The sequence below is a fragment of the Pteropus vampyrus genome, unplaced genomic scaffold (assembly GCF_000151845.1).
Source record: "Pteropus vampyrus isolate Shadow unplaced genomic scaffold, Pvam_2.0 Scaffold19, whole genome shotgun sequence".
Taxonomy (NCBI): domain Eukaryota; kingdom Metazoa; phylum Chordata; class Mammalia; order Chiroptera; family Pteropodidae; genus Pteropus; species Pteropus vampyrus.
In genome coordinates this window covers 4,798,088-4,825,475 of record NW_011888800.1, presented here as the reverse complement: position 1 = coordinate 4,825,475, position 27,388 = coordinate 4,798,088, and the positions used below count along the sequence as shown (strand labels likewise).

The 27,388-nt window shown below is 33.8% G+C and overlaps 1 protein-coding gene across 1 annotated transcript; it reads right to left on the bottom strand.

Moving 5' to 3' along the window:
* Nucleotides 1–27,388, bottom strand: FAM98B (family with sequence similarity 98 member B). Its single transcript, XM_011354894.2, has 8 exons — nt 27,246–27,388; nt 20,465–20,610; nt 19,190–19,324; nt 14,835–15,013; nt 11,844–11,924; nt 11,134–11,250; nt 3,091–3,258; nt 1–969 (listed from the first exon to the last, which is right to left on the bottom strand). The coding sequence occupies exons 1-8, from the start codon at nt 27,314–27,316 to the stop codon at nt 586–588; spliced, it is 1,281 nt and encodes a 426-aa protein (XP_011353196.1). The 5' UTR covers nt 27,317–27,388; the 3' UTR covers nt 1–585.

Genomic DNA, 27,388 nt, shown 5'->3' with positions numbered 1-27,388 from the left:
TAAACTCAGCCTTCAATTTATGGAACTTTACCAGAAACCTGGTCAGAGGAATAGCTTCTTATAATAGAGAAAACAAGTCATGACAACTACCTATTGAACAAAACCATCAGTCTCTTTCTCTATGTTGTAAAGTAGAATTAAAAAACAAAACACAGCTAGCTACAGGAATACAGATGAGGCAACAGTCTAATTAACAAGTGGGGTCATTTATGTATCGCAAATCTGAATAAAATACAGGTCACGTCTAAATTCAATCATGACAATAAAATACTTTCCATTTTCCAAGTTTGATGATAATAAATATTTACATGTTAAAAAATAGTTTTTGCTCATTTTTTTGTTTTTGTTTTTTAAAAAGACATAACATGCTCAAGGGTACACAGAATATGGGGAAAAAATCATCACTATGTCTAAGGGATCAAATGGTTGTATAAAACAATGCTCTTACATATTAACCCAACTAAGAATGGTATCATAGGGAATCTAACATGGTGTTTACTTCAAAGATGACATTCAAGTATGTTATTTTGAACACTATGCCTAATGTATCTCTCAAGAAGTAAGCATTGCTAATTTTTGTAGTTTTTAATATCTTCTATACCCACCACCACCTCCTCCATATGGATCTCCATAACCTCTTCCACCGTAGCCCCCTCTTCCACCATAGCCCCCTCTTCCACCATAATCTCCCCTCCCACCATAATCTCCCCTGCCTTGGAAACCTCCTCCTCTGCTACCACCTCCCCCACTTCCTCCCCACCCTCCTCCCCCTCCCCCACTACCTCCCCACCCTCCTCCACCTCCCCAGCCACCTCTTCCACCCCCACCACCTCCTCTACCACCACCTCCACCTCCCCACCCACCCCTTCCGCTGCCTTCTTGTCTCTTTTGCCAAGGTGGCATTTCAGGGGGTGGTGGTTCAATTTCATTTGGCCGTCCTCCCCTGTCAGGCACTCTTCCCATCAGCACCTGTGTAAAAAAACATTTTCTTTCAGTTTCTCATATTTTAAAAGTTAAAATTTACTTAAAGGATTCAAGCGATATTGAGGTTACTATTCTAATAAAGAAACAGAAGCCAAATATTTAAGGACATGAAAGTAACAGACATGGTAGTATGAATTAATATTGAAAATATAAATGTGATGTATGACAAATTCCTCACAATGTGGTATTATTTTTAAACAATTCGGGGAAATAGTTCTGAAACTTAAGGGCTTGTTAACTTTCTCATTTAAATTTGTTTAGCAAATTCTATAATAAATGTGGTACCTATCACGCTAAGAAATTTTTTTAACAAAACATTTTCAAGTACATAAACTATATACTTTAATTAAATTCATATCCATTTATACAACAACAAAAACTCTGAACTTTCTATTGCTACTGATTTGGTAATGAGCTATGTAATAAAAGATTATATTTCTAAGCACATTTTATTTCAACAAAGTATGAAATACATATAACATGGACATAATGAAATCAAGATGAATATAATAACTATAATCCAAGGTATGACTGCAAGGAGAAACAAAGATTCTCAATGAACTATTTCTTTTTTTTTTTATGAGAAACTTAAGCTAACTTTCGATGATGATAGTAACTATTATATTATTATAAAGAAAATAAAAACTTGCTATACCTCCTTAACTATGTTTTACCTTAACTATGTTTTACAATACTTTGAAGGATAAACCAGGGAAGAGTTTGGTTTAAGCCCCAATGTCCTGTAGAAAGGACTTCCTTTATATATTCATGAACAAAGACAGACAAAAGCAAGGAGGGTGGCCCTCCATCCACCACAGCCAAGGAAAAGCCAATAGCTTCCAAACAATCTCTTTCAGGGAAGAAGGTAAAACCATAACTGCCTCAATTAAAATGACCTATGAATCAGGTTCTACTTCCACTGATCATCTAATCAAAATTATGTTTTAGTAATTTATGTTATAAATGACAGACAAGAAGTACAACATCCTCACTGTGGGGCAAGGTTTGAACGGAGTATGTAAAACATTCTTTTAAAGTCGGCAAAAATGCCCTAATTATCAAATCCCAAAAACGGCTTTTCTTCGTTGTTATTCTTAGTGGTCTCTCCACCAAACAAGCTATGTTGGTGGGTATATGGAAAGCTGCTGCAAGAACTGATCATAAGATTTCCCTCAAATAATCAGACTATAAATTATAAACTCAGAAAAGAGATGGGAAATTTCACTTAAAGAAGAACTCTTGATCCAACAAGACTAGATTGTAACCTGATGCAAGATATTAACATATTTCAAGACAGAACATTTTCAGAAGATAGGCTGATCTTAAAATGGAAGCAGGGAGGCATAAACACTGCTGTCTAACTGAGCAATAATTAGGTAAATTGACTTTATATACAACCATCCCTCAGATAAGGTATCATATATCAAGGATAACTTTCTCACCATGCTGAGTGAGAAACAACGTTTTAAAATTACCCAAATGCCCTAACTCCTGAATTTTTCCTCTTTTGTAATACAGTCTTTTTCTAAATAAAGAGTACATGCTAGCTGAGCTGACAAACATTCTAGATTAGTTTATTGTTGCTGCTGCCATTAAGGTATAAAATTCAGACTCTTTGAACTTGTTTAAGACCTGTCAAAGAAATGGTTCTATGCTCTGAATCAGGAAACAGACCCCCCAAGAGATTCAGTAACTTTCCCAAGGTGATTCCTCTAAGTAAATGATAGAGCTAGAATGTGAATCCAGATTTATGACTCCAAAGCATGTGCTCTTCCCTTTAACACCAAGGGTATAAGAAACCTGTCAATACCTGAAATGATTCCTATATATTTTCACTAACAATGAATGATTACATAGCTGGAAAGACACATAATTCTTCATAAAGCTATTGATAAAAACAATTCTTAATTCCTCTAATTCAGATAAAACTTTGGTTTAATCTATGAACAAAGAAATTCAAATGAACACACACACAAAACATAACTAAGCCTTGATGGAGTGAAGCCCCCTCTACCACTCTTTTCTAGGAGTTCACCAAAACAAAAGAAAATGTAAAAACATCAAACAAGGATATTATAAATTCATTCTCCACTGAGAAAAACCAACCTTATTAATGGCACATGCCGTCTTCTCCCGGCTAGAGCCACTACTTGTTCTAATGATCTTGGATAGATCTTCACGAGCAGCAAGTAGATGTGCCAATGTAATCGTTGTCTTGGGTGACAAAGCATAACGCTTAGGCTGATAAATTCTTGCTATGTCATCTGTTTTCACCTAAATGACAAAAGTTAGGGAGAAAAGGAACCAAAGAACATTTCAATGAAAGAGCAATGGCAATCATTAATATCTGATAATTTGTATGTAGAATGAAAAAAGTAGACCAACAGATGCTTAAAGAATATACATCTACCAATAATAACTCGTTAAAAAAGTAACACAAAAAACATTCTAGTCATAATAACAAAAGACAAACCTAAAAACAGCTTTACAAAATCACATATAAGACCTTTAAGAAAAAAAAATAAAAACAAAAGGAAAACTTGAATAAATGGAGAGAAATACCAAGTTTCTGGATGGGGACACTGAGGATTGTCGGTTTTCCCCCAGATTGACTAAAGATTTACTGCAATCCTGTTGGAATGGTTTTCGAGCTAAATGGGGGAGAGGGTGATTCAAAGTTAATCCAGAAACTATGTAAAAATGACTTAAAGAATTTTGAAAGAGTTCTATCAGTTATTAATATGCAATATGAAATTATCATCACTGTCATAACAGCTAATAGTCCCTGAGCACTTATTAAATGTGCCAAAATACTGTTCACTTAATAGTCCTGTCTTTAATCCTGAAAATATCTTTTTTAGAGTGTGGTTTTTATTACTCCTTTTTGCAAATGGAAAAAAAAACAACCATGCCTAGAAAGCTTAGTTTCCCCAAAATACAGAGAGAATCTCAGCTTTGCCTACTTAGTAATAAAGATACATTTGATTCCCAAGCACAGGTGTACAGATAACAGTATACTCTCCTGCCTCAGTCTAATGACATGAAACTTGGGGAGGAAAAAAATATATTGATGAAACAAAAAAGGCAATTAAGATTCTGAGCCTCATAGATGTATGAATGCAATAAATGATAGAGGAGCATCAAAGACCAGTGAGAAAAAGGATAGATTATTCTTTTAAATGGTGCTGGAATAAACTGTTAGCTATCTGTAAAAATAATAAGGTGCACTGTATTGGAATTCCAAATACAGAGTTCACTGTTAAAGGTTTTATTTCATAACGAAAAATTTAACTTTATTACAAAGATTAAAATTATATATATATCAAAACACATAAAACAAAATCAAAAGCCAACTGGGAAAAATATTTAACAAATACAGCAACTAGCTAACTTCCTTAATATATAAAAAGCTCAATCAAAAGGAAAACAGGAAGACTCTAAGGGGAGGAAAAAGACAAGACACAAATAGAAATTCCAAAAAAAATAAGAGGAAATTCAAATGACTAATAAGCTTATGGAAAAAGTTAAACTTTACCAATAATAAATATAAATTAAAACAATTTAGTCTTTCTTAACCATCAAATTAGCAATAAAAGTGATAATATTCTAAATATTAAAGAAACTAAAGTGAAGATAAAATTTCATTTACCTTACTGACAGGAGTTTAAATTCATACCAATTTCCTAAAAAACAATTTGGCCATGTGAATCAAAAGCACTAAGAGTCATAACCACTGACACAATAAATTTCCATTTAGGAATCCATCATAAGACTGTACTTTGATTCATAAATAAAAATTATACATATTAATATTCCTGGTATTTGTAATATAGAAAAAATATACAAAATAAGAAAATTAATTATGGTATCACTATACAATAATATATAACAGCCATAAAAGGACACTGAAATGTTGTTACATGAGATGACATGGATGAACCTTGAAACCATTATGCTAAGAAAACAGACACAAAAAGCCACATATTATATGATTCTGCTTATATGAAATGTCCAGAATAGGCAAATCCAAAGACACAGAAAGTAGATCATAGTTGTGGCTGCCAGGGAAGTGAGGGGTGTTGGGAATGACTGCTAATGGGTGCATATTTCTTTTTGGGGTGATGGAAATATTCTGGAATTAGATAGTGGTAATGATTACAGAATACAGTGAATATACTAAAAACCACTGAATTATACATTTTAAAACGGTGGATTATAGCTCCAAAAATTAAAAATTAAAAATTAATTTTAAAAAGGGTATGGAAATAGAGCTTTTAGATAGGAGACAATGATCACAATATATTCTGTAAAAAAAGAAAACAATAAAATTATACTGTCCTAATTCAATACTAGTAAAATAATTTAAAAGAAACCAGATTAACCATACTAACAAAAGTGTATAATCTTTTTGGAAGGTAACTCTGGAATATATGTCAAAAGCACTAAAATCATGCATATTCTCTGATTAAGAGATTCTACTTGACCTGAATCTTGAGAAAGAAAAAAGAAAAACTGATGGCATCACACTCTCTGATTTCAAACTGTATCACAAAGCTATAGTAATCAAACAGTACAGTACTGGCACAGTAACAGACACAGATCAATGGAACAGAGTAGATACTCCAGAAATAAACCCACATATGTCTGGTCAATTAATTTATGACAAAGGAGATAAGAATATACAATAGGGGAAAGGACAGTCTCTTCAATAAATGGTGCTGGGAAAACTAGACAACATGCAAAAGAATGAAAGTGGACCCGTCTTACACTATACACAAAAATAACTTAAAATGGATTAAAGATCTTAAAATGGAATATAAGACCTGAAACTTTAAAACTTCTAGAAAAAAACACAGTTTGTAAGCTCCCTGACATCAGTCTTGGCAATGATTTTTTTGGATTTCACACTAAAAGCAAACTCAACAAAAGCAAAAATATATGACTGGGACTACATTAAACTAAAAAGCTTCTGCACAGCAAAGGAAGCCAACAATAAAATGAAAAGTCAACCTAATGAATGGGAGAAAATATTTCAAAATCATATATCTGATAAGGGGTTAATAACTAAAATATGTAAATAACTCATACAAAACAGCAAAAAAAAAATCTGATTAAAAAATAGGCAGAGGATCGAATGTACATTTTTCTAAAGAGCATATAAAGATGGCCAACAGGTTCATAAAAAGATGCTAAACATCACTAATCATCAGGAAAACGTAAATTAAAGCCACAATGAGATACCATCTCACACCTGTTAAAATGGCAATCATTAAAAAGTAAAGAAATATCAAGTGTTGGCAAGGCTGTAGAGAAAGGGAACCCTCTGTGCACTGATGGAGGTTAATGTAAATTGGTATAGCCACTAGAAAATACAGAGGTTCCTCAAAAAGTTAAAAATACAACTATTATATGATTCAGCGATTCCACTTCTGAGCATTTATCCAAAGAAAACGAAAACAATAACTTGAAAAGATATATGTGCCCCCTAATTCACTGCAGCATTATTCACAATAGCCAAGATGGTAACAACCTGTGTCCATCAATGAATAAATGTATAAAGAAAATGTGATACACACAAACACACACACACACATGCAGGAATATTATTCAGTCATAAAAAATAAAATCATGCCATATGCAACAACATGGATATATCTTGAGAGTACTGTGCTAAGTAAAATAAATCACAGAAACAAATACCATATGATTTCACTTTTATATGGCATCTAAAAAAAAAAAATCAAAAAAATAACCAAGCATAATCAAGCTCATCGATACTGAGGACAGACTGGTGGCTGTCAGATGTGAGGAATGGGGGAGTATGTGAAATGGGTGAAGGGAGTCAATGGCACAAACTTAAAGTTATAAAATAAATAAGTCACGGGGATGTAATGATGACTATAGTTAATAATACTGTATTGCATATTTGAAAGTTGCTAAGAAAATAAATCTTAAAAGTTCTCATCACAAAAACAATTCTGTAACTTACGGTGATCATTTTGCAATATATACGAATATCAAATAATTATGGTGTACACCTAAAACTAATATATGTCGATTATAACTCAATTTTAAAAAAAGAAATTTTAGAAATATATCATGGACATGTACAAAAATTTAGCTGCCAAGGATTTCATTAAAGGGTCAAATAAGGAATTAAAGGAAACCTCAAAGTCAATCAATAGACTATATCTATATAAAATTTTCTGTAAAGTTTTAAAATGCTGTAGAATAAATGTTTGATGAGTCATTCGACAATATCAGGCATACGAAACGGGATAATTTAACAAGAAAACTCAAGGTATAAATGCATATACTTATATAATCAATTAGAAAGGCTGAAATGAAAGGCCTAAATTGACCCACAGCCTAAGAAAAAAACATTTCTAAAATCTCCCCAGACTAAGGAGAAAAGAATAAAAATACAACTTCCTTTGTCTTAAAACATAATGAAAAAAGATCAAGAAAATAAAATATGAAGGTATTTCCTAAAGGCATATTTTCTCAAAGTCTCCAAGTTCAAGGGTAGTAAAGAGTCAACATGCCCATTAGTCCATGCCACTCTAAATGTTCAAAGAAAAGAACATGTCAAAACTGTTTTGGATTTCTCTATAAATTTAAGGCCAACACTGAAATTATCCTCTAAGTTACTATATTAAGACATATTTAATATACTACCTTCACAGTTGTCCTTCTATTCCTAAATTCCATTTTCTCATTAAAATTCTAACAGGTTAAACTGATAACCTGACATGTATAAAACTTAACCTATTAAGTTTCCAGAGGTCAGTAAAGCTAGCACCTCCCATACATCTGAACTCTATTGCATTTCTTGAGGCCAGCAATCATGTCATCTACTTCTTTTGTAAGCCACAGCTTAGAGCATCTCAGTTTCTTGCATACAACAGTTATTCCAATGACATGGACACTCACATATCTCTGGAGTTTATCCTGGTGCACATGCAGAAAAGAAATAGGCTTTAACCATCTGAGAAGCTGATTAGGTATCACAGACATGGAAATCTTCCAAAAATGTTCTACACTTAAGCATAGAGAGTACTAAAATGCTCATCCAGAACCTGGTACATCATAGTGCTTGACACATATGAGATGCTGAATAAATGTTTATTGAAAGAAAATACATAAAAGACAGTCTTCAACTCTGCCTTATAACTATTCAATTATTGTGCTTAAAAAAAAATTTTGTTCCCTGAAATAATAGATTTCACCAGCAACTTTGTTCTAAGCACTCTTCAATTTTCTGTATCTGTCTGCCAGGTGTTTGGAGGAGACTCTGTATAATACATGAGGGAGTAATTCTACGTAAATAAGTCAGAATGATCACACTACATTATAAAAAGGTATACGCATACTACAACAAAAAATGGAAAACAGGAATACAGATAAGAAGGGAACCAACATCTTAGAAAATGAATTCTGGAGGCAAAAATAAAGGTTAACTCAAATCTGTTTGTCAAACAGTCTATTCCTTCAACCCTTGGTGCCAAAATGCCACTCCACCTCCTCTGACCAAAGAAAGAAAAGTGTTTAGAAAAAATGAGGTTTTTCTTCTTGAAAAAATGAGCACCTTCAGAGAAAAGACTTCTACAAATCAACATTAGGAATTCTCACAGCACCATAGCCAGTTCCAAAGACTCATATCAACAATTCCAACCACTGACTGTAGTTCCCCATCAGTCTTTCAGTGTCTTGCTCCTTAATATGGACAACCAGTAACCATTGTGCATTTGAAGAAAGTCACCACAAGAGAGAAAACAAGAAAAATAAACAAATAATTACCCTGGAGGAAACAAAAATAATTGAAAGCCAAAAAGAAGTAATTTTTAAAAATTGTTCATCCTCATTCAGAAAGATAGCATAACTATAAAAGAAGAAAAATATGAAAAAAAAAAAAAACCTCTAGAATCAAAAAGAATTTCTGGATAAAAATGATGGCAGAAACAAAAATTCAATACCAAGGAAATTTCCAAGAAAGTAAAATCCAAAAGAGAAAGAGAAAATGAGAAAATAAATAAAGCAACATAAGTGGATCTATCCAAGATGTCCAACACCTGACTGACAAGAGTTTCAGAAAGAGAAACACAGGAAACAAAAGGAAAGAAATTAATTTAAAAAATATAAAAGCTAAGAGTCTACAGATTTAAAGGTCCACCTCGTATTTACAATAATGAAATAATAAATACCCAAACCGACATCTACTGTGAAATTTCAGACTCCAAGGATAAAAAGTCCAAAAGCTTCCAGAGAAAAATAAAAGGTCATCCAAAAGCATAGAAAATGACAAGTTTCTCAAGAGTAGTACTAGATACTAGAAAACAATGAAGCAAATACCTTCAATAGTCAGAGAAAAATATTTTCAACCTAGAATTTTATGTTTACCCAATCAAATGTGACAGCAGAATAATCATTTTCAGAATACAAGGATTCAGAAAAATCACTCCTATGTACCCTTTGTTAGGAAATTACTTTTGGATTTACTGTAGCAGAATGAGGAAATAAACATGAGGTGGCAATTCGATCTAAGAAATAGTGAGATAGCCAAGGATAGCCAAGCAAACAGCCCAGATTTACTACAATAAGAAGACACGTTTTGAGGAGGGAAAGTATACAGAAAGTGGAGAATTCATTAGACTATCCAATTTTAAAAGTATATTTAAGAAGAAAAAGCAGCACCAGCATATGCTAGAGAAACCTAATACAAGAAAAAATAACATCCAGTTAGAAGGAAGATGAGACATCTGGTAAAATGAATAACGGCCACCCGAAGATGTCCACATCCTAATCTCTGGAACCTGTGAATATGTTACCTTGCAGGTGCAGATTAAGGATCTTGAGATAGAAAAATTACTCTGGATTACATGAGTGGGCCAAGTGTAATCATAAGGATCCTTGTAAGAGAGACACAAGAGTGTCAGACAGGGGAAGGCAAAGTGACACTAAAAGCAAAGGAAGAAAGATTAGAGGATCCTACACTACTGGTTTTGAAGATGGAGGATGAGATAAAGAGCCAAGGTACACAGGTGACATCTGGTAGCTAGGAAATGCAAGAAAACAGATTCTCCCCTCAAGCGTCTGGAAGGAATGCAATCCTGCCAATACCTTCATTTTAGGACTTCTGTTCTCTCAAACTGTTCAGAGAATAAACGTGTATTATATAAGCCACTAAGTTTGCAGTAATTTGTTACAACCACCATAGGAAACCAATACAAGACACCACATGGAGAGAGAGACCACATCAGAGCCAAGAAGACAACCAAAGCACCCCAGCAGACAGCAGAACCCAGACATGTGAGACGAGCAGCTTGGATGTTCCAACTTAGCCCAGGTACCAGTTGAATAAAGCTGAATAAGTGCTGATGCAAGATGGGGCAGAAAAACTGTCCAGTTAATCCAAAGAGTATAATAATATTAACAGCAGAGAGTAACATACACTAGATTTACTCTTCCACTTGAAACAACTATAAAACTGGACAACCCATGTGAAATAGGGATTTTTTTTTTCCGACACTGGACATCAAGGAACATAGGACTGTGACCCCTGAAAACAGAGGGAGCAAATGATTTCTTAAAATTGTCCCAGCTTACTGTCAGGAGTTTCCAGTCTATGATGCAAGGTAGGACAAAGCCTGAGTACAGGTTAGATGCATAAAATGGGTGGGATAGAAGACAGATCTCTAGAAAGCTGTATGAAGAGATTCATATTTAGAGATGCCCATATCCTCCAAATCCCTCTTCAACTGGACCACACTCCACAGCCTTAAGACACTTTTAAGAAGACTTGTTCAGGATCAGTACTACCAATACCTATTCCTATGTCTTTCTTTCTTGATCAGTTGCTCACTTTATTTATCTTACTGTCTCATATAATGCCTTCTTTTATACATATCCTTGAATAAATCACAGTTATGTATGAGTTTAAAATAATGTGAAAGATTTGGGTAGAAATAAAATATTTGAAAAAAGGGATTTATACAAGACCAGGATCGTTATATAAGACCAGTAGTTGGCCTGGGTATGTGCTTCAGAGTGATAAAGTACAAATGTGGCATAGTTACATAATAGACAAGAAAGACTGAAGAACTGTCAAAGAGTACCACCTACAGGACACAGACGGCAAAACAGCCCTACCTTTGCTCTATCAGACCATCCGAAGGACTGCACTGTAACATCCAATCGTTTCATCAACATCCGCCGGCGGCACTCATATTCGCAGGAAAGAGCATCGTTGATTCTTTCCAGTTGTTCCTAAACCATTTGGAAACAAATATTATAAGTTTTAGATTCTTTCATTACGCATGGAAATTTAAAAATTGTGGTCAATACTTCCTATTAATTAAAAAAATACTGTACCCAATGACTATTTTCTGATCCAAGAGACTTTAACAGTAAATTATTTAAATAATAGAGTATCTGATAGAACATTTATGATATTCAGAAGATATTAAACATATAAATTAAACTCCAAAACTGGTAGAATTTACCTTATCTTCAATCAAACATATTAAGCAAAACATCTACTTGCTAAGTCGTCTGAACCAATAAGGAAAGAAATACCAGTAACTTCCAATCTTATTGGCTTTAAGCTATTATCCGTTTCAAATGACAACTATGCTAACATAATGGGCTCCATAAATACTCTTGGCCAAGTAGTTTTAAAATTAATAAGCTGATCAAAAAAAATGTCTGGACCTATTACTCTAGAATATCAATCCATTTTAATTCTCCAAAATAATACAAGCTATATATTGTAAAATCTAGATGTCCATTTGTAAAATTAAGTCATATTCACTAACTGAATTATATAAATCTAATAATAAAAAGAAGGGGGATTTACCTACCGCCTGTTCCAGATTTAAATCAATTTTCAGCAGTGGTTTTCCCACATGATTTTTCTGGACTTTTGAGAGAATATCTTTCACCTAAAAGTAAATATAAAAGATTGTGAAACTATATATCCCTAATTTAAAGCAATCTTATTCTTGCTTAAAATGTTATTTTCAATGCTAGATAATAAAATGTTAAAGTGAAATAACTAAAATATACCCCTACATATTGGGAAAGAATATCACTACTATTCAGAATATCTTTTTCAAAGAAGTATTAATTCACACATTACTTTGCCAGAATAAGAAATAATGTAATAGACAACTAAAGTAGCTACTAAAAGGTTTTACTATGAGAATCCGTATGATTTTGGATTTTCTTAAGATGGCACTCTCTTACATCCTGGTAAATTCTCAAAAGGAATATTAACACCTTTGATGAGCACGTGATTTTTCTCAATTAATTACTATCTACACATTCCAATTGTTAAGTATTCTGGTTTCACTGTTCAGCAAGACAACATAGATGAACAAGCCCTCTCAATTAGTCTCTACACATACGTTTCATTCCTTTTGCAAAGCCACTAATTTATATTACTTGAAACAGTTTTACTCTGGTGAGTAAGATAGTAGGCATTCTTTTTCACTTTAGCAATATAGGGGTTATTCCAATAACAGTCATTTATCCTGAAGGAAATGACTAAGAAATGATAGCCTAAGTTGGGCTCGCCCTCCTAACTGGAGAATCCTTTACTATCTAAAGAAAATATTTCAAAACAGAATGAAATATTTACAGTGTCTCAGTTATAAGGTAACTAAAGAAAACAATCAGGGACAGTTCGGATTTTGAGGAGTATGAAGCTTATTTAATGTTGGAGGGCATTCTCTTTAAAAGAATTAAAAATTATGAAAATGAAATTAGCATGAAGATTAGTGGTGATAGGGAGTGACTGTAAAGAGGCACAAGGTTTCTTTTGAAGGTGATGGAAAGGTGATGAGAATGTTCTAAAATTAGATTTTGATGATGGTTGTACTCTGCAAATATACTAAAATTCACTGAACTGCACACTTAGAATGGGTGAGTTTTATGGCACGTAAATGATATCTTGAGAAAGCTGTTTTTAAAAAATTTGCTTAGAAAGAACTTGTGCAAATGAGGAGTCTCAAAGCTTAAGCTTTATTAGCTTCATAGCAAATCTACCTCTACAACAATTACTGATACAATTCTTACGTATTATAATTATTAACTTATTCTGTTAAAACATACCTTTTGTATAGATTCACCAATTATTATAAATACCTCCAATTTAATTATTTCATATATTACTAAAAGTTTTAGTGGTAACTCCTCACTCAAGAGGAATTCTGAATGAATATTTGCAGTTTCTTACACGTAATCACAATCCCAGGATTTCAACATTAGATAACAGTTTTAATACGTATGTGATAGTGAGGGAGTGAAGAGTGTAGACTCTGGAGATTGACTGCTTGCATTCAAAAGTCAGATCCACCACTACTTAGAAATCTGCTTGTCTAATTTATTAAACTTTTCAGTACCTCAGTTTCCTCATATAGCTGTTGTAGATAATGGGACCTAACTCATTATAGATGATCTAAGGCGGCAATGACTTGTTACATATAAACATTTAGGACAGTAAATGCTATATATCTGCTATTATTTCCATTATTATTACTATAATTACTCTAGATTCACATTTAAATAGCTTCGAGTTAGAAAATGATAATTTTCCTCCCAATGGTGACAAAGTCTCTTCTGCACAATATGGAAATTTCTGATAGAAACTGAATGGAGAAGGAAGTCCTTTTAGGTAAATTATTTAGCCACAATGACCATAGTAACAACTACCTTATAATTAGCCTGCCAGCATTTGAACACTGGTGTTATAGCCTGCTTTAAGTAGGGAAAAGAGAGGTTTGGGGATTTTGCCAATACTAACTGAAATGCCTAAAAGGAAAAAAGCCTCTTTGGGGTAAATATGTGAAAGCACTGGGAGATTAGGAAGAGTCTATAATTCTGCCTCAATTTGAAATAGTCCTAGACATTTCAGCCAACCCCAGATCATTCTTAATCCAGAGGAAAAGAGAAAAAACTCTGAAGAATAACTTGTTAACCCAGAAAGTATTTTTGAGCTGGGATTCACAGACATTCCTTGGTTTGCAAGTTCTCCTCCCACCTCAAAAAAAGTTTTAATATTGTGTTTTCATCTTAATGATACTAAAATTCTCTCACGTGAAGACAAATCTTTTTCTTCAGTTCATAAATTATCAATGCAAAACAGTACTTTATTCAAGGACTTAAAGTAGTGTGCCTAAAAATGGAGTTTTAGTACCTATTTTTGAAAGTGAGAATTTTTTCTTTAAAATGAATCCTGTATTATTCTCTAGAGGGTTTCTACAAAACCTAGGAATTAGGCAAAAATTTGATCTATGAGAGCAACATTCTAACATATGGCTTGACTAGGTCGGAAAAGCAGTTTAATAACTGAAAAAAATCAAAAAGCTTGAGGTACATATTTTGTGGCTGTTTTTACGCCATCAGGGTACTCATTTATTCATTCACTATACAACATTTGCTAAACACTTATCCACCAGAAATTGCACTTGTTCACTACCAAAAACAACCACATTGCAATTCCATTAATGCCCATTTTAAAAAATTTAGTTTGCCTTTGACTTTATAGGTTAATTCTACTTTTTTCTTCATAATGTATTCATTCCAACCTTGTTTAGAAAAAGAATCCTTAAATTTGCAAAGTGATTTCTATCACAGCAACTCTCACAAAGCCTAAGAGCACTAAGATGTGATCATTGAATATTAGCTATAAGCAAATTAGGTCACATACATATTAACTCCAAATCTAAAATTTAGTTTCCATGAAGATAAACTTCTCCTGAAATGGAATGAATATCTTATACTTAAAGGAACTATTTACATGTTAGCATTTAGTTGCATTTGGGGAAAGAAAAATAAAACAAATACAATACCTTTGATTCCACTTGGCTTAGCATAAGCGGAATGTCAGAAGTTGTTGACTTAGGAATACCAAGGGTGTCATAGATAGCGTGAATTTCCTGATAAATTTCACTATTTTTATCCAATTGAGAATTTTTACGTTTCTTGTTCTGTAATATCTGTAAAGCTTGAAGCTCTGTACTTAAAAATACTATAATAAGGAAAAAAACAAATAATGTTAAAATCCACACAAACTCCTTAACAATCCCACTTCTGGGCATATATCCAAAGGAATCAAAATCAGGATCTCAAAGAGATCTGCACTACCATGTTCACTGAAGTACTGTTCACAATAACCAAGATACAGAAACAAGCTAGGTATTCTTCGAGAGAGAAAATGTGGTATATACATAAAATGGATTATTATTCAGCCTTAATAAAGAAGAAATCCATTTGCAACAACATAGATAAAGCTGGGAGACACCGGGCAAAGTAAAAATGTAGACATAGAAGTACAAATACTACAAATTATTTTTATGAGAAATCTAAATTAGTCAAATTCATAAAGCAGAAAGTAGAATGGTGGTTGCCAGGGGTGGGGGTAGAGGGAGAAACAGGGAGTTATTAAACATAAAATTTTTAAGAACCAATAATCTATTTGAATGAAGTTTTGAAATCAGAGGGATCGTGGCATAGTCCTAAACCAAAGTGGATACATATTGGTCACTTATACAAGATGAGTAAGGCCTAGAGATCTATTACTTTGTAGTACAGTGCCTATAGTTAATAGTACTGTACTGTATACTTAAAAATTTGCCAAGAGGGTAGATCTCACATTGTTTTTTTTTTATCACAAAAAGAAATAATAAAGAGGGCGGGAGGAAAGAGACAGACAGGCAGGCAGGCAGACAGACAGACAGAGCCTACCCACAAAGAGTTTAAAGTTCAGTAGGAGAAACACAACAGTAAATCAATAATTTAAGAATGTCTAAGAATATGTAAAACTCTGATAAAATAGTCTCACTTATATGCACAGAGTACTCAAGCCAGGGGAGAATGTATAGCTCTAACTGATCTATTAGTAGACAGAGTAATCAGAATAATTGTTTGCCTTCAAGATACACCACCCCTTTACTGTCACCATTTCATTTAACCCTTTCAACAGCCATATTTAAGAAAATTACTCAAAAATCTTAGGTGGTTATTTATAGCCTTGTTTTAAATTAACTCTCACTACAGTAGTTAAAATATTGGGGTTTTGTTTTTATTTATTTTAAGTAATAATCACGCACTCCACAATTTAATACAGTGTCAACTTTAGCTGAGCAGAAAAAATATCTGAGAAACTTTAAAAGTAGAGGTGCCTGGGTCCTACCCTGAGAGATTCTGAACCAGTAGATCTGAAGTAAAAGTAGGACATCTGTGTGGTACATTTTACAACCAAGGTGATTCTCACGGGCAGGGAGGATTGAAAGCCACTGATGTAAAGTCTTTTCCATGCAATCTACACATGTCACACAATCTAAAGAGCCCATAGAAAGTTAAGACCAACATGTATCAAACTTTGCTTCTGTGGACTATGCCAGGGTCCCTCTGGTTTTAAAACCTCATTAAAACAAATCACCCATTCAAAAATTTATATTTTGGACAGAACCTTGGCTGAAGTCTGCCTTTGTTCCACAGAAACATGCGCTATGTTACAGTAACAACAAGAGTTCAGTCTAATACTTAAAATGGCTAATCCATGCAGATGGTAAAAAATACTATGAAGTCTTTCCACTGTAATCCTCAGATTCCCCTTCCTTTGAGGCGATTAGCATTATTAGTTTCTTATCTTTCTAGTCATAAATATGTATGTATGTATGTATATTTAGTATATGTATCTACCATCTATATATTTTGTAGAAACAAGGTATACTATACATGTTCTCTATTTTCATTTTTTATATACCAATATATCTTAGAGATCATTCCATATCAGCACATTTGATCTGTTTTCATTCTAATAGCTATATTGTGGTATCATTGCAAAGATGTACCATTCCTACTTAACTACTACAATGCCATAATGAACATCCTTTTCATATATTTCTGTACACTTGAGGAAATAAATATGTATTCCTAGACATGGAATTGCCAAGTCAAAAGGCACGTGAATTTTAATTGTGATATTAATAATCTGCCTTTCCAAAAGCTTGTACTAGTCATTCTACCACACGCTAACACCTATTGTATATGAGAATGCTCACTCCCCTAAACTTGTATTATCAATTTTCTTTTTTTGTTGTTATTTGCTAAACTGTTAAGTGAAAAAAAATAGTATCCTGTCATTTTACTTTTTTAACTCTGAGGGATACTGTGCATTTTTTCATGATTAAAAGCAATTTTTAAAAAACTTTTTTCTGTAGAATGCCTGTTAATGTCTTATGTATTTCATACATTTTTTCAGTGAGTTTTCTTTTTCTTCTTGATTTATAAAAGCTCTCCACATAGTAAGGAATTTGGTCCTTTTTATTTTATACATGTTACAAACACTTCCAAGAAGAACGTGAAGCTTCTTTTGTATGTTTTAAAGATAGTCTAACTAAAGATAAAGATGGAGTAGATGCTGGTAAGATTGTCAACTGGTATAACCTTTCTGGAGAAAACTATGGCGATATATACCTAGACCAAAGATTTTTGTTTTTCACGTTCATAATCTTGGTCTAACTAATCCAGAATTATGAGCAAAGAAATTTAAAATGGAAAAAGTCCAAGTACCCTCAAATTTGAAATCTATTAAGTAAAAGTATGTCCATAGCATACAATGTTATATAGCCAATTTAAATGATTTTTTTTAAAATAAGTGATGGGAAAATGTTCACATTAATGGAGGAGGAAGTAGTGAAGAAACTGCATTTGTATAGGATCTCAATCTTATTTAAATGTGTATATACAAAGGAAAAAAAGAAAACAAAATACACCAAAAAGTTAGTCATGATTCTCTCTGGGGAGTGAGATTATAAATGGTTTTCTTCTTTACAATTTTATCTATTTCATAAGGTTTATATGATGAGCATGCAATTTTTTAACAGATATAAAATCTACCATTCTATTTTTAAGTGTACATTATCCTTAAGTACAGAGTGTTGTGCAACCATTACCACCATCCATCTCCAGAACCTTTTCACCTTCTGCAACTGAAACTGTACACATTTAACACTAACTCCCCACCTTACCTGGCCTCCTAAGCATGTTTCCGTAATCAGAAGAAAAAAACTATACCAATTTCTCTTATATATCCTCTTTACTTTTACCAGAAGCCTATATTACTATTATTGCTGAGCTTCTTAGCAGCTAAGGCAAAAAGGTAAACATGATGAATTACTTAGCTCTCATTAACTGAAAGAGTATGCAAGTTCCTCTAAGCCATGCTTTTTAGAATCCTTTGTCTCAAAATACCCAGGGGTTACTATGATCTCCAATTAATAACAATGGTTCAGGAAATCAGTGACTCACACTCAATGAAAGGAAGGTGAGGAAACAGTGCAAGAAAGGGAGGGAGCATAATTTTTAACCCCCCCACCCACACACACACACACACACACACACACATACAAGGTTATTCAAATACCAAAACTCCTATCATCACACTGGTTAAACACAAACACGTAATTTCAGCTCAAATAAAACAAACATTGCTAACACTAGCGCCTAGAAGGAATATATCACATGGATCTTTGTATAAATGGTACAATCTAATAAAAAATATTCAACAATAGAAAATGTTAGAAAATTTTTTTCAAATGGTCACTGTTTGTACAAGTTTCAAAATAGCATGAAATTAAATTGAATTAAAAAATTTTTGAAGGGACCCAATGGATTAATTACCATAAATAGATTATTTATGGTAATTGTTTAGATATAAGGTAATTTATACTCCAAATTCATCCCTAATGAAAATAAGCCAGACTCACTAAAATTCAAGTGGCCTAAGGGTGCCTTTTTGCCTAGAGCAGTTTCTAGTACAATAGTAAGTATCAATAAATATTTTTGAAACCACTACCATTCAGTGCCTATCACTAAAACAAGATGCGAAAATCTGCTTAGCAGCCTAGTTTCAGAGAGTTTTAAGATTAAATAAGACTTTGGAGATCACCAACTTTTTTGCCTTCTAGTCATAAATACTAAGAGGTGAATTAGGCAAAAGAAAAATTACTAAAATACTATATAAATCACAAACACAGGAAATTCTATATTAGCCAAATAAATCATAAGTGTTAGAAATCTTATAGAGTACATTATAATTTATTATATACAAAATGCTTCATTAATGAAATTTCTTAAATCTTGAAAATAACAAAAACCAAGTCAAACACATGCATTTAAATGTTCAAAGATAACTTACATAGAAGTTTCAAACAGTCATCTTTCTTTTTTAAACGGTCTTTAATATCTCCTGATATGAGTACAGAATATGGACATGCCATTTCTTTTAAAAAACCACTTATCTCAAGCTGGAAGCTTTCTAGATCATCTCTCCCTTTAAAAAAAAAAAAGAAAGAAATCATAAGATAGTGATTGAATAATTACTATTTGATCTGATACTATAAAATCCACCACTAGTTGATTTCAATTTTACATTCAATTTTACTTTTTCACTTTGACATTCGATCCTTATGTGTAACCCCAAAGCTTAGGTAAAGGTATCTAATTTCCATATATAGAAAGCAACACTTAAATTCAGAAACATAAGTATCAATTTAAGAACATAAGTATCTAATCGTGGTATTTTTATATTTAAATCCCTGAGGATTGTCCAATGGACTTTCCATAAAAGCAGATAAAATGGAAATATTTTATGTAACTGAAATATTAAAAAGCAATTATTATAGCTATAATTAATTGGCTTCAGAGCAAATGGTCCATTTCTATTGTATTTCTATGGATTCGGATAATTAATGCAACCACCTAATTATGCTTCACTGCTTACCCTTCTTTCATAATCTAACTATGTAGGAGCCTGTATCAAGTTTTGAATTTAGCTTAATTTACTCCACATCACATAAATTCTATTAGATTTGGCAAGGAAAAAAACAATTTAAAAGTAAAGATAGCTTCAAAACAGAAGGCTATTTTGTCCCCTAGCAAATACCCAATAATTTTTATTTTTTAATTTTATTACACTATTTGAAACTCTACCAAAGACTCACAAAGACTCCAGTTACCAAGACAGTAATGAATTAAACTTTATGAGCTAGTACAGGAGTTTTTTTATAAAAGTATTCCTCTGTGAATCCATGTCCTGAGTTACAGGTTTAGTAATACAATTTAAACTAGGGATTACATGTACTTTAAAAAACAAACAAAAAAAGGACTTTTAATTCAAAATAAGCAGTATTCAAAAATTAAACTTTTTGAATAACCAAATTCAGACTCTACTTTTTCTAAAGAACAATACTAAGGTTAAGACAACAGATAAACAGTAATTGTTTATAATTTCATACAAATTTAAGAATTTTGGGTTAAAATGTACTCCAAAGATATTTAATATAACATACTGAAGTTCTTCATACTGATTTTTCTTTGTACTGTGGGCATACTACAGATGAAACTGTAAATTATAAGCTATCATTTCATTTTACTATTAAACAGAAAAGTAAATAAAACACAATGCCAATACCAGCTGAAGTGATACTTTCTTCCAAGTTGCACAATGATTTTATTTGAGAGCCTAACCAAACACAGAGCTCTGAAAATTCAGGTGAAGATAGTCCATCCTCAGCTGCCTTGGTAAGGGCTTGCTCTTCTAACAGTGGTCCCCTATACCTAGAAAGGAAGACATAAAAGGTTAAAACAAGGAGAAAAAAAAAAAAAAAGAAACCCTAATAGTCTTTATCATAGCCTACTGCCTGTTTCTGTAAATAAAGTTTTATTGGAACACAGCCAATAAATGTATCCATTTACAGACTGTCTCCAGGTGCTTTCATACTGCAATGGCAAAGTTGAGCAGTTGTGACAGATACATTATGGCCAGGAAAATCTAAAGTTTTTACTATCTGGTCTGTTATAGAAATAGTTTGCCAATTTCTGCTCTATATAGTTTACATTTGGCTTTTTTTCTATATTTTAACATTTTAAAAAGTAAAATTATCAACCAATTTTAAGAGAATTACATATAACACAAAGTCAAATAGAGCAGTCTAATAACTACACTAGTTACAAGAATAAAAAAAGGAAATATAGTGAAAAAAGATCAGGCAAATTTTAAATTAAAAAAATTAAAGCTGAAAAAGACCTATGAGATCATTTTAACCTAACCCATTTATAATTTTATACTTTTAAAACAGTGCCACAAAGTATATTTGAATAGAACCTTAAATTTTTAAATCATTTTATATATTATCTTCGTTGGATTAGATGCCAGCTTTCTACTTTTGTTGTTCTTTCTGCAACTGAACTTCTTTTCACATTATAAACTTAAATATTTTAACATACTTGATAGGTTTTAATCCATTGCAGTTATTTTTCTTTTGATATTCAAACTGCCCTATCTCTGGTTAGTGGGAGGCCATTCATGTTAGCCAATGAGACCTCTGATTTATCCCCAGTATTCTTTGAAAACTTTCCCTGCTTTCTATGACAAGATGTTCCCGCCCTAACACCGGTAATCAGCATTTCTCCACGAAACCTTGATTCTTTTTAATGGTAGTTAAGAGTACTCAACCTGGTACTAAAGGTTAGTTACTGTATCTGTACCTTTTTAAGAGAAATTACATCAGAAGTTCACATTGCTATTTTCTATTCAAATTTAGAACTGTGGGTTTGTGGGAGGGGTTTAAATTTATTTGTCTTACATTGTTATCTATTTTCTCTTACAATGAAAATTCTGGTTTCTAATGATATTTACATAATCTTAGTAAAAATAAATGTAAATTACATATAGTTTCAAAATAGGAAAACCAAAATTATTACTAACACCAATGTTACTAAAAACGATGTTTTTATCTTTAGAATATATTCCAGTTGGATGTGTAAAAAAACGATTCCTTCCCATGTGATTAAATACCTACTCAACATATTCAAAGACCTTTGTTTCATTTTGCTTTTAATTTTTTGTTCTGATTTTCTTATTTAATTATGTCTTATAATTATGAAAAACATCTATATGGTTTCAAAGTCTAATTTACAAAACAAGGTACATTCAGACAAATCTAGTTTACAATCTTAATCTTGTTCCCTCTCCTCTGTTCTATCTCTCCCCCATAGGTAATTATATTTATTAGTTGTGGTTTGTCATTCCATAACATTTTTAAATATAAACATATAAATACTTTTCCTTTATTTAGATAAAAGGTAGCCTACTATATACTGTTCTATTCATTGTTTTAAATATACACACACTTACATACACATATTTATGTGTACTAGAGATCAGTAGAGCTACTACTCCACCTTTATTGTTGTATAGTACTCCACCGCCTAGATACACCATATTTTATTCACTATGGCCCCACTGAAGGACATTTGGGTTGTGTGCAATGCTTTTCTATATTAAGAAATTTGGCAAATTTTTGTCAGTGTGCATCCGGGATAGCTTCCTAGAGATGGAATTGTTAGGGTAAAGGGTAAGTGGATATGTAACTTTGCTAGATACTATTAAATTTTGCTCTACAGGGGTGGTACCATAAAGGTATAAGAGTACCCACCTATTCCCCCATAACTCAAAGTTGTCAAACATCTGGATTTATGACCATTTAGTATCTCAGTATATAGTTTTAATTTACATTTCTCCCATGAATAAGACTATATCTTTTCATATGTTTAAGGCCATTTGCATTTTTTTTCTCTGAATTCTCTGGTCATATCTAATGAAGGTATTTTCAAATCTCCATTTTGCACATAAGAAATTAAGAGTTAACGATGTTAGGATACCTGCTATTTATAATTCATTTAATCTTTACAACAATGCTTTGAAGTTAATACTATCCTAATTCTGTAGGATTAGAAAATAAATGATGACATGCTGATTTAAATCTAAGCAAATAACCTGGCCAAGTAATGCAGCCAAGTAAAGGCAGAACTGCAACTCCAGTCAAGACTGGTTCCTCTATGTGTTACTTTTCCTCCATGTCTTACAATGCCTTTCATTGAGATTTAATAGTAAACATCTTATTTCCTCCAACTTGCTTTCATTTCTGCAATTATCATAAACCCTTGAATTTAATTCACATAGTTTTTAAGTTATTTTTACTAAAACACCAACTATAAAATTCAACAAAAATTGATTAAATCACCAAAAAATTCTAAATTTAGAGGAGAAGAAACCCCACAATCCTTAATGCCTCACCTCACCAAATCAGGTAAAAAAGAAAAAAGAAATACACTTAACAAACCTAACATCTAAAAACAATCATTATAGCAACTAACATTATGAACTGCTCTTAGGCCAGTGCTATGTGCCTTATGTATATTAGCTCATTTAATTACCACAATGTCCTAAAAGACAGGTATTAGTATTATGCTCTTAGGTTTGTCCTATAAATTTTTATTTAATTAGGAAAATACTACTCTTATTCCAAACACTAAGGATACCGCCCCTAGGCCCAGAGTCCCCCAGAAGTTCTCCATACACTGGAACCATAGCTGCTGGTCTGACACTACTTCAAGATGGGTGATCCAATCTTCAGTGTGTTAGGGCCATTGGCAAACCCCCACAAAGATACAGCCAGGGCCTAATTTACTTTGTATTCTATTTTCATTAGCCGACATATAAAAATATGAGATCCTTCCTCTCCCCCTATCATTTACCCACCCTAGTGGCTTGCCTCTGATCCAGCTCTCTACTTCTCCCTGTTTCCCAAACTCTTCCATTATGTTCCATCCATGAACAACTCCTATATCGCCAATCTGTTCTCAAAAAGGTTATTCCTACCACCTCTAGCTTTGGCTATTTTACTCTCTCAAGTTCCATAAGATCATATGGGTTTGTCTTCCTTGCTTCCCAATACAGCATTCATATCATTGCTCCCCCATTATCTTACAAATATCTTCTGTTCTCTCCAGGCTCAGGACAGTCAGATTTGCCACGCTCTTTCTCTTGTGATTTTCATCTATCAACCTCTTGGATATTCCTCAACATTCCCTGTGCTCAGTTTCCCTTTCCATTCCCATTTTTGGTATTATATTAAGTTTCTACAAAGTCTACATATATACCCTATCCAATACCCTGAGCTCTCGACTCCCTAACTTCCTCTTTTCTAACTTTTGCCACCTGTCCGTCAACCACCCCCTGGACCTTGCCATCACCTAGAAATACGCCATCTCTGAAATCACTAATTCAAACATGTCACTCCTCAACCACAACCTACATTTATCCTTCCAGCTTGCTCTTCTGACCACTAACTTATACTCTGTTATCATCCTTACCTCCATTCCATTGGTCCCTCTATATTTTCTGTATTCACTAGTTCCCTGCTGTCTTTACTTTCTTTCCTTCAATTTATATTCCAAGGAGTATCATTTCATTTTGGTGCTCAATAAATACTTACTGAAGAAACGAATCCTTAATATTGTTATCTCCTTCAGCTCTAATATCCAGTCAATCACTAAGTCCTGTAATATACTTCTTTCCATATCCACTGCCACTAAGCAACCATCACCTCTTGGCTAGACTACTAACTAAATTCTCCAATCTACTCTGCACCTTGCTGACAGAGGTCACTTTTCTAACTAAACATCTAATAACTCCTTTTTATTTAAAATCCTTCAATCATGTCCCACTGTTATGACAAAAAACAAAATTTACAACACAGTCTAAAAGGTGCTGCACGATCTGGTCCTCATCTAACTCTCCAATCCAATCTGCCAACACTCTGGTCTTTGCTCTGACCTCCAGCCACATCAGTCTCCTTCCAGATATTCTAATACAGCATGCTCTTTTCCAGTTCAAGGTTTTCCATATTTTGTTCTCACTATAAGGATACCTTTATCCTCCTTTCCTATCCAACCTCACCTAGTTAACTCCTATTTACTATTCCTATTTCAACACAAATGTCACTTCCTCAGGAATCTATCACTAACACATAAAACTACATAGGTCCTCCTATCCTGTTATGCCACCCTGTTATTTTCCTTTAAATCACTTATTATAGTTAATAAATGTTTGTGTAATCATGTCTCTCCACTAAATTGTAAGCTCCACAGGGACAGGGACTAAGTCTATTTTGCTCACCACTGATTTCACAGAACAACGTCCAATATAGAGTTGTGCTCAATAAATATATGAAATAAACTTCTCTCCATAATGGTGGTCCTCAACCTAGTCTGTGAAGCTTTTTAAAAACATGCAGGCCTACAGAATACCACTGAAGATCATGATTCAGTTTGTAGTATATACCAGACTAGAACATTTTTTGCAAGCTTCATACATGATTTTGATGCACAATCAGGGTTGAGATCCATTGTTCTATAAAATCAGACTGTTGGAACTGAAAGAGACTTCTGAAATAATCTGCTCCAGTCTGCTCCTTTTACAGATGAGGAAACTAAGTTATTTCTACTTTGTCTTCATTTATAATAATACTATATCACTAAATTGTTCTTTCACATAGATTTCCCTTTTTAATTCTTCCCTTTCATTTCTATTTATCTAACTAAAGTATCTTCTCTGATATCCTAAATGTTTTAATCACAATAGAAAATGCATTATTCACAATGTACATGGACAGTATTTTTAAAGTGTTCAGTTATAACATACTGTAAGTAAACAACTACTCTTTTTTCACATTTCATTATCATTAAAGGAAAATTTAAACTTTCAAATCTTGTCTTCAGTTATTCTAGGAAAAAAATCAACTCTAAAGTATGCAAACTGTTACACTTTTCATATTAAATAATCTGAAACTAGTTCTTGATTAAAGCAAAAATTACAGCAAACTTTATTTTTCAAAACATCTATAATATAAAAAAATTCGAGGAATGAAGAAAAAAAGCACTGATTTAACCTTTTTCATTAACTATTTACAGAATCCCACTATTCTTATCTGGAGTACTTAAGAGCTCAAACTGTTTGAGGCCTAAACACTTCAATTAATTATTTTAACTTCTTCCTTTGGTTACTTCCTTAACCAAGTTAACTGAAAATCTCCAAGGGATATCACAAAAGTGAAAATGCCCCCTAAATAACTGATGGCTCTGTTCTTTCATTTGGCAAACACTTATTCTGGATCTACTAAGTGCAAGGCTCTACAACACTGGGTCACTGCAAAGTATCATCAGGGTCCAAAAGAATCAGTTCATAGAGTAACAAGTGCAGCTTTAGGGGAACAAAAGGGGGGAGTGGGAGTTTCGAGCTTCACAATAGCACTATTCCATTCAAGAAACTCCAGCGTGTGACAAGGCAAACAATTGTGCCAGATGGCTCAAATCTCTTAACGTGTATTTTGTGACTCTCAACTATCTGGCCCTATGCTTACCTCTGTGCACTCTCTTCTTTGAACTTTTCTTCATTCATTTACCCATTCATTCAGCCACTATTTATTGTGTCAGACACCACTATAGAATGGTGCTGGTAACAAGACAGGTAAGACACCTGTTTTCTGGAGCTGACTGGGGCTGGGGGCAGGAGTAGGGTGGGAGCATTAAAGGGACAAATGCGCAGGACAAGCTAATTTGGGATAAGAACAATGGCTGTGAGGTAAAATAAGATAAAGCTGAGAGACCACGTTGCATTTATTGCTCCCCATACCTAGAAGTATTACCACCATCCCAGGAGTTCTCATAGCACTTCCCACTCTAAATTGTAAATACCAGCACACTCTTTGTAGCCCCCACGACTATGTAAACTACTAGTAACCTGAAATTCTTTCCTCTGTCTAGCACACAAATATGCATTAATGAATATCTATTAATATCAAGTAAATATGTTAACATGTGAACGAAATAGTTGAATGAATGGACTAGCACTGAACTAAAACATTTTCTTTGGTCAAGGAAGCAAGAGAGATTCGCTCCCGAGCCCTAATTAAGCCACAGGTTGTACACCATAGCAGCCAACAGTCCCTGGCCGCAGTCCAGAGTTCCAGCACCTCCCCCTGGGCGCGACAACTACGTCAACAAAAATACCACCCGCGGGGTAGGGACATGCTTCTCCGGAGGACTGAAGCTAGCCTGGCTGCTCCGCGCCATTGCCGCCAGTACCCGCTGCGGAATTCCGAGGCGAGGAGTTTGGGAGAGGGGGCCGCGCGCCCCAGCTCTCCGGCCCTACTCCACCCCCAACCCCGCAAAAGGATTTCTCTCCCACCTCCCTCTTAACTCCGTCGGCGCCGGAGGGAGTGAGGCAGAGAAAGAGGCCTGCACCGAGCTGCCCGAGCCCAGAGTAGACCCATGGGGAGGAGACTGCAGCGGCCAAGCCGAGGGAGAGCTTACATTTAGGGGGAAAAGACGGCCCCAGGAACACTCACCCCAGCGCCTCTAGCGTGTCCAGCACGTCCCCCTCCATCGTAGGTTCGGGACCCGGCTCCGGCCCTCTCATGGTCCTTCGGCCCAAAGCTGTTCACCGCTCCAAGGAGCCCGCCGGAAATTGGCGTTACCGCACCAAGGTTCC

What these genes read in the sequence shown, in the direction of transcription:
- FAM98B (XM_011354894.2), bottom strand. Translation starts at nt 27,316, where the DNA reads ATGAGAGGGCCGGAGCCGGGTCCCGAACCTACGATGGAGGGGGACGTG. An exon ending in AGAAAGTATCACTTCAGCTG is followed by an intron (nt 19,325 to 20,464) that starts GTATTGGCATTG and finishes TTTTTTTTAAAG; the next exon opens with GGAGAGATGATCTAGAAAGC. An exon ending in TGACTGTTTGAAACTTCTAT is followed by an intron (nt 15,014 to 19,189) that starts GTAAGTTATCTT and finishes TCCTTATTATAG; the next exon opens with TATTTTTAAGTACAGAGCTT.